The sequence below is a fragment of the Oryzias latipes genome, chromosome 5 (genome assembly GCF_053564925.1).
Source record: "Oryzias latipes strain Hd-rR chromosome 5, Olatipes_Hd-rR_3.1".
Lineage (NCBI taxonomy): Eukaryota > Metazoa > Chordata > Actinopteri > Beloniformes > Adrianichthyidae > Oryzias > Oryzias latipes.
In genome coordinates, this window is record NC_136241.1 from 29,838,857 (window position 1) to 29,847,057 (window position 8,201).

At 40.6% G+C, this 8,201-nt stretch overlaps 1 protein-coding gene across 1 annotated transcript; it reads left to right on the forward strand.

The window, feature by feature from the left end:
- The first annotated feature begins 204 nt into the window (after nucleotides 1-204).
- On the forward strand, nucleotides 205-7,914 carry pmela (premelanosome protein a). The gene is made up of 12 exons (XM_004069118.5): nucleotides 205-383; nucleotides 1,388-1,483; nucleotides 1,580-1,726; nucleotides 2,385-2,519; nucleotides 3,304-3,465; nucleotides 3,562-3,846; nucleotides 4,016-4,771; nucleotides 4,861-5,013; nucleotides 5,101-5,203; nucleotides 6,370-6,575; nucleotides 6,654-6,744; nucleotides 7,396-7,914. The coding sequence occupies exons 1-12, from the start codon at nucleotides 332-334 to the stop codon at nucleotides 7,547-7,549; spliced, it is 2,340 nt and encodes a 779-aa protein (XP_004069166.1). The 5' UTR covers nucleotides 205-331; the 3' UTR covers nucleotides 7,550-7,914.
- Nucleotides 7,915-8,201: the final 287 nt, after the last annotated feature.

Genomic DNA, 8,201 nt, shown 5'->3' on the forward strand with positions numbered 1-8,201 from the left:
TGAAAATTTTAGTGAGTGTTTGAGTATGTGTGGGGGGGTTTCATTTTTCCTCAAAGGAGCAGTAAGAGAGAAGAATTGTGAAAACAATCTGATCTTTGCAGTCCAGAACTGCTGCCGGCCAAAGTTAAAAAGCACACACACAACTTTCATTTTAGGGGAGTTGCCATTTAACAGAGTCACAATGATGTCAGAGGTGAGAGGAAATTTTATGGTAATTCAGGTCCAGGGCTGTCTTAAAGGGAGCTAGGAGGTAGACGGGAAGTCTCTCTGGGTTCTGTGGAGGAACTGACACCAGGACACGGATCGGGCCCAGACCGGAGACGCACTCAGAATGAGGACTGTGGCGCTGCTCATCTTTGCTTTTAGCTCAGCCCTGGCAATAAGTGAGTACATGTGAACGTTTTCACAATGGTTTTTAAATCCTATATGTTTGCAACAGCCGTACAACAAAAATACATCTGGATAAATGTATTCCTTATTTGCTCTTCGCTAAATAAATCTCAAGAGTACTTGTAATTCTGCAAGCAAAAAAGTCAAATTGTTCTTTTTTTGTCTTTTTTTCCTTCATTTTTCCTCAAGGCAGCTTAATCAATACACATATTTCTATTAAAAATGGAATTGTTTTATGATTACTGTAAAAAAAAAACAGAAAAAATAAATAATTAATTTGATTTGTTGTCTAATTTAAGTTACCTTCTGAGATTGACTGAGCTGAATTTATTTTGACAGCCATGAAAAATGTCAGTGAAAATATGAATTTCACAGTTATGATTCACACTTTTGTCATGGTTTAAAGAAAAAAAAACATGAAAAGCAACTAAGAGGATTTCAATGTTTTTTATGCTAAATTATTTCACAGCATGTTAAAAAAATTATGGATAAAATTGATCTTCACATATAAAAATGTGTTTTTCCATGTAATTTGTTGTATTAGTCAAAACGTGATTATCACCCAGATTGTCCAATTGGGCTGTAGTTCAACATTTGTCCTCATAATATGTGAAAAAAGATTCATTCATTCATATTTTGGCTCTATAATCTGAAACAAAAGCCAGTGATCCGGTGTCTGCGAGCCCTCATTCCTCCCTGGGATTAGTGATGTTGCTGCTCAGCTGATAGTCACATGAAAAGGATTGGGGGGATTGTGGACCGTGTGACTAAACCAGAACCCGGCACCCATAACCTCTACAACCCACCCCACCCCAAAAGTAAAACTAGTTAACTGCTGGTTATAGAGTTAATTTCAATAGAATAAAAACTCCTCTTTTAAAAACAGTTTATTAGTAAATTTTTGTCATTTTTTTAGAATTATTACAGCTTTTAGTTCTTTTTTTCAACTGGCTTATTTTCTTTTTTACTTTTGCTTCCTTAACATTATTATCTCTAGGACAAAGAAGTGGATTCACACGCTATCGGTCATGGAACTCCCGCATGTATCCCGTTTGGCAAGATGGAGACCCCAGATTCAGGAACTGTTGGTTTGGTGAGGCCCATTCGTTCCTCTCTGTGAACTCTCTGCAGTTCTTTCTGACGGTTTGCCTTCAAAACCGTGAAATCTGTTGTTGTTCTTGCTTTTCAGGTGGGGAAGTGAGCTTTGATTTGAAAAACGATGCCCCCACCCTGACAGGAGCAAAGGCAACCTTCACGATCAACCTCAATTTTCCACCAAACCAGACCATTCTGCCTGACGGACAGGTGGTGTGGGCGCGTAACTGCACCATTGACGGTAACATTAGCAGCAATACTGTGAAGATTTGATCATTAACAAGATTTATTTTTTTATTCTTAGAAATTCTTAATTTAAAAAAAACATTTAAAACAGAAATTTTCCTCATAATTAACAAGAAATAACGAATATTTAGGACAAAATACTTCATCATGAGCTGCATGAACCACCAGGTTCTGAATCTGCGTAAAAAATAAAACTTGATGAGTGGTTTAAAAAATAGTCTTTTTTTTGTGTCTGAATACGTTTTTTCTTTAATTCAGTAAACCAAAGCAGAGGTTGCTAAAGATGTAAGTTAATGTTGTTGGACGTGATGTTCAAGTCATAAGGGTTGGAAACCTGACCCACTTTTTCTATATATTTTTAGAATCTTTGGCCCAAAATAAAATACTTCACACAGAAATAAAAAAACTAGAGGCAAATGTATTGGGAGGAAGTTAAGATGAATGACTGGAAGAGAGAAACAGGATAAAGTGAGGTGTTTTGGTGAGACCAACAATATTTGCATACTTTTAATGGGAGGATTGGTTCCATTTAGTTTCCTAATGTTTCAGCAAAGAACTTTTTCGTGTTAGTCCTAGGTTTTTTCCTAGTCTAAACATTTGCTCATTGGGAATTTTGACTGTCTGTGATATTAAGAGTTCCTGTCTTTTTTTAGGACGTAAGTATCAGGAAGGCCGGGCTGTTTATCCAGAGCAAGACCCTGCATGGACCGGAGCTTTCCCCGATGGCACACCGATCACTGGGGCCCAGAACAGGAAGCCTCGCTATGTGTTTGTGTGGAAAACATGGGGTAAACCATCATAAATCTGCTCCAATCACTGTTGTAACGATCAACTGACTTAATCAACCAATCGATTTATATTCCTGTACCCTCCTTTTGGATGTCATATTGTTTCGTTCAGCTTGAGCCAACAATTCATGTATTAAAGTTTCACAATATTTCAGTAAAAAATATATGCAAGCAACAGGTGAACGCCACTTTGTCGAGCTCGCAACGCTAACGTAAAACCTACAACTTCTAATTTCAACAATTTTTTTCTCCAAGCAACTTCCCAATAATGCCTGGGAAGTTAGAAGACCAGTGACTGAAATCCCTAGGAAGAGTTTATATTTGTTGAGGGTACTAAAGGGGATTTTTTTTTTTAATTCTTGAGGTCAAAGGTCATCGAAACTTTGTGGTTTTAGACTTAAGCTGAGCGTATGTGTGTGAATTTTCTTAAAGATCGCTCAAACAAGTTTTTTGGCCTTGATCGGTTTTAGGTCTGTGAATCTGATCGTCCTAAATGAACCAATATCGAGTATTAATCAGATCGGGAGCCACAAATTATGATAGGAATCCAATCGTTGAAATGAATCGTCCCACCCCCTAATCACCTCGATTCACTGTAAAGCTCCTCCCTGTTTTCTTGTGCATTCTACAGACCATCAATCAGTTCTAATTTTGCAGGTTGTTTAAAAATATATCTTGAAAGAAATAGAAAAAAATGACGAATGTATTTGAGTAAATGTATTTGAGCTGTGTGTTTTAAATGTGCACTTTCATTTAGATGACTTATCTTAATGACCCTTTTTAGGGCGTTTCTGGCAGGTGGCAGATGGACCTTCCTCCTCACTCACCATTGGAACAGACAATGTTGCCTTGGGCTCCTACAACATGGAGGTTGTGATCTACCACTGCCGTGGAAGAGACAAGTTCATCCCTCTTGGCTACGCATCTACAGTCTTCAGCATCACAGGTGCCTGAGCTTTTACTGATAGAAAACCCTTCTACAGCTTTTCTATTGTAAAAACTTTTATAGTAACTACTCGATGTCTTTTTGCACTTCTATCAGACCAGGTCCCTTTCAGCATATCGCTTGCTCAAGTCAATGATGTGAATCAAAACGACCAGAACTTCATCCAGAACCAAGCCATCGCTTTCACAGCCACGCTCCATGACCCCAGCCAGTACCTGAACAACGCAGACATCAGTTTCACCTGGGACTTTGGTGACAACAGTGGAACGCTGATCTCCAGAGAGCGCTCAGTCACGCATACATACTTGTCAGTAGGAACCTTCAAACCTCAGGTCATCCTGATGGCAAGCATCCCCAATGTCTGTGGAAACCCAACTGCTGGTAAGATTCTATTACCGCCTCTCAAGCCCAACATGTTTTCCAAGCTCCTTATTGGCTAAACTTACCTGATCCAGGTAATCAGCAGGATTTCTGGAAAAGCAGCTGGAGTTTGAAACTCCTGCTCTTCACCACAGCTGTTTTGCTCATATCCTTCATTCTTTTCTTGCAGTTGCTCCCGTTGAAGCTTCTGCTGCTCCAGCAGTGGTGGTTATGGCCTCCACCCCTGCGGCTGTTCCAGCTGCACCAGCTGAGGGAGGGGATGCTATCGCATTGGATGTTCCTTCCTCGGATGCCACTCCACTCGCCGCCTCTGTCCAGCCCGCTGACGCTCAAGCGGCTGCGGAAACAGACGCTGCCGCCACTGCAGAAGACAACACCGCTGAAGCAGATGCTGCAGCTGCTGAGGAGGAGACAGATGCAACAGCTGTAGAAGTTAATGCAGATGAGGCAGATGCTGCAGCTGTGGATGTTGCTGCTGAGGGAGCAGATGCAGCTGCAACGGTGGCGGCAACAGTTGCTCCTGTTGCACCAGCAGCAGAAGAAGCAGTAAATGAAGAAACAGTCATTGAAGATGTTACTGTGGTGGCAGACGCAGCTGCTTCTGCAGCACCAGCTGCAGCGGGAGAAGCTGAAGTGGAAGCTGCCACAGCTGTTGTAGACACAGCTGCAGTACAAGAAGCTGACGAAACGGCTGCTGCTGACGAAACTGCTGCTACTGCTGCTGACGAAACGGCTGCTGCTGCTGACGAAACAACTGCTGCTGACGCCACAGAGGTTGTCCAAGCTGAAACTGAAACACCTGTTGATAATGTTGTGGCTCTTGCTGCCACAGAAGCCACGGTGGCTCAAGAGGCAGAAGCAGCTGATGCTGAAGCTGAAGTGGTAGAAACTGTCAACGCGGTAGCAGCCACTGCAGCAGCTGCAGGTGCATGTTTTGTATTAATTCAAACAATGGTGCCTTCAAGAAAAAAAACTCGTCATGTTTTAACGCTTGTTGTACTTGGTTGCATACAGAAGCTGTTCCAGCTGAGGGTGAAGTTCAGGTGGAAGTGGAGGCAGATCCAGCACAAGTTGCCCTCGTTTTGGTCAAAAGACAGGCCCCAGAGCTGGCAGCTGACTGCACAGTCTACCGTTACGGATCTCTTGCTACGTCTGTAGATGTTGTCCGTAAGTTCTGCTTTAAATGGTCATTTCTAACGTTAATTTAAAAAAGCAACAATTAAACCTCCTTTTCATCTGATTTCAATCCTGCAGAGGGCATTGAAAGTGTGGAGATCGTTCAGGTGTCCAGTGTTGTGCCCATAGCCACCGCTTTGGATCAGAATGCTGTGGATGTCACCATTAGCTGTCAGGGAAGGTCAGCACCATTTAAAATACATCAAATAACATTTTTATTTTACTAACATTTACATAGCTGATTCAGTTCAGTGAAAAAGAAAATCTTTTCTTTCTTTATGTATTATATCGAGATGAAAATAAAACCTTTTGTGACCGGTCAGAAAAGTGAACCAAAGTCTTAGCATGAAATATTGGCTATGTCCGAATTTCCTACTGTACTACCTAACCCCCAAAAAACTACATAGTGCAGGATTATCCAGTGACCTGGATTTTAAATACTCATCTTTTGATCTATTGTAAAACCATTCCCGGTCGTCTTTGAATTGTGATTATGTCATTTTTTTGCCGAAATCAAAAAACCCATGTTGTTTGCTGAGACCTAGTGGCAGTGGTTAGTTAGAAATTTGCCTCTAAATGTGGGCGGGACCATTGGCGCAGAGCAACCCGCCTCCCCTTCCCATCCTCTGTTTACTCGCTCTCCTGATAGCCTACAGCCTGTCACATCCGCAAACTTACATTTACGGGTGCAGCAAAAATGGCGAACAATATCGTAGCTATCCAGTCGTGTAGTTTTAAGCCAGATGCCAGCTCAGACGAGGAAAAAAAAGATGTAGGTAGATCTTGTTTACTACAAGCATATGCGCCAGAATGGAGCGGAGTGGGGAGCTTGTGATACGTCCTTTTTTTGTCTGCTCCTGATTCACAATGATTTCACTAAAGACTCAGAGATTAAATTTTGAGCTTAATTTTCTTTGTATATGTAAACAACAAAAATGTGGTTTTCTTCGGAGTGAATCTTTAATGCAATTCAGACACACGTTTACTACTTTTTCTTCTTTATTTTAACACTGAATATGACTAATAAATATGAACATTTTACAAAGGCTATTTATCACTGTATTCTGATGGATGATTTATAAAAAATAAATGTAAATACTTTTCTTTTTAATGACAAATCATTTAAATATAATGCATAACTGTCTATGTTCGTCCATGTCGTGAGCATTTATTCACTAATTTTTCGCTGAGACTTTCTAGAAATTTCCACTGGATCATGGAAAAGTAGATTCCGACACCCCAACAAAATATAGAGCACTAAATAGTGAGGGAATTCGGACACCAGCTTTGATTGTTTTGTTTTTCTGGGGTGAAAACATCTTCTATTTCGTCCATCCTTTCTTCTAGTCTTCCGAGTGAGGTCTGCACTATTGTTTCGGATGCTGACTGCATCACACCGGTACAAACCATCTGTAACGCAGCCACGCCCTCCCCTGACTGCCAGCTGATCCTCCGCCAGTTTTTCAACGACACCGGAGTGTTTTGCCTCAATGTCTCACTCACTAATGACGTCAGTCTCGCTATGACAAGTGCCAGAGTCAATGTTGCAGTTGGTGAGTGAGGAATAAAATCAATTAAAGGTTTACTTTTATTTATTTCTGTCTGAACTGTTAAATGTAAATGCATTTCAGCCTCCGGAGGTTCTCCAGCTGGAACTGCTGCCACAGTGTTGGGGGTCATGGTCCTCGCCTGTGTGGTTTGTTGCATTGGCTTAATGTACAGGTGAGAGGAACTCATATACGACCATAACCTTTGGAAAATAACAAAAAAAATGTTTTAAATGTAGCAGCAATTTTCTTGATGTCAAGTCACTGATTTGTGTTCATGTTTTTCATGTTTAGAGGTATTGACTGTTTTACCTGGAACTGCACAGACTCCAAGTCAACTGCAAACCTTTGACTTGGAGCAGCCGGGGTTCCCCCATTTTTGCATCAATAGGCAGCTTAGGGTGGCAGTAAACACACCAACTACCACCACTCAAAGCTGGAGCACTGAGCAAAGTTTTGCATGTGCTACAGTCTGATCATTGGTTAAGACATTAATACTTCTCTGAAAACTATGGACAGCATTAAGGTTTCTAAACCAGGTGTAGTTTGGGAGAGGTTGTAGTCTCCTGCTGCTTTTTGAGGGCGGTCTTGTAAAACAAACAGTACTTGTTTTTAACCATAAGTTGATGCTGAAGAATGTTTTAAGTTCATAGTTTTGGCAAAAATGGTTCAAAATTACTTGAAATCTAAATGATCTTACTTTCATACCTAAAGTCATTTTTGGAGTATAAAAGGTCCTAACTTTTATTAAATATTACAGTATTGCACACAACAGAATTATTTTGCGTCATTTGATTCGGGTCCTTGTGACTCCTTTTTTGAACAGGCGCTTCAAGCAGTACCAGCCGCTAAGTGAAGGCCACGATGCTGACAACGGTGGTAGTTTCGGAGTGACATCGGTGCCTTTGCTGCTGTGGAATCTGCTGAGTCGGCAGTCACCGGGGGAAAGCCGTCCACTACTTCAGGGAAGGATTGTCTAAAAATCCCCAGCATTTCATTCACAACATCCACTAACACATCTGCTTTCTTAACTTTTTAGTGAGACAACTCTCTGAGCCATAAACCATGTAGGATGAGTAAACCATCCTTTTGAGGCCTTTATGTCAAAACCAGAAGTTATTACCGTATTACAGAGAAAAATATTATTTATTTTGTGCTATAGCATAATTTAAATTGGCACTGATACTAGGGCAATCATATATCTTCTTATTCCGCTTCTACTAAACTCTTAGGATAGACTTTTTCGTGTTATTTCCAACAGTGTGGTTATGACTAAGTTTGTTGCAGAGCAGTATCACTTTTGCTACATACACTGTAAAACTAATAAAATTGACATTTCTCACCATCTTGTGGTCCATCTTTTTCTTTTCTTATTATTTTTTGAAAGAAAAAACGTTTTCGACTGTTGTAGGCCAAGTGGGACACAGGGAGGCAGTGTTGCATGCCTCTGCATCCACCACAACACAGAGAAATTCAGAAGGGTTTCTGAACTGCTATGTAGAAGAAGAAACATAAACACTGCTCAAGACACTCAATAATTGTGTTTTAGACCTTCCAGGACAGTAAAATTTACATAAATTCTCAAAGTGGGTACATTTTTTTCATAATATGTATATTTTACTCTTTTAAAGG

What these genes read in the sequence shown, in the direction of transcription:
- pmela (XM_004069118.5), top strand. Translation starts at nt 332, where the DNA reads ATGAGGACTGTGGCGCTGCTCATCTTTGCTTTTAGCTCAGCCCTGGCA. An exon ending in CTGTGGAAACCCAACTGCTG is followed by an intron (nt 3,847 to 4,015) that starts GTAAGATTCTAT and finishes CTTTTCTTGCAG; the next exon opens with TTGCTCCCGTTGAAGCTTCT. An exon ending in AGCCACTGCAGCAGCTGCAG is followed by an intron (nt 4,772 to 4,860) that starts GTGCATGTTTTG and finishes GGTTGCATACAG; the next exon opens with AAGCTGTTCCAGCTGAGGGT.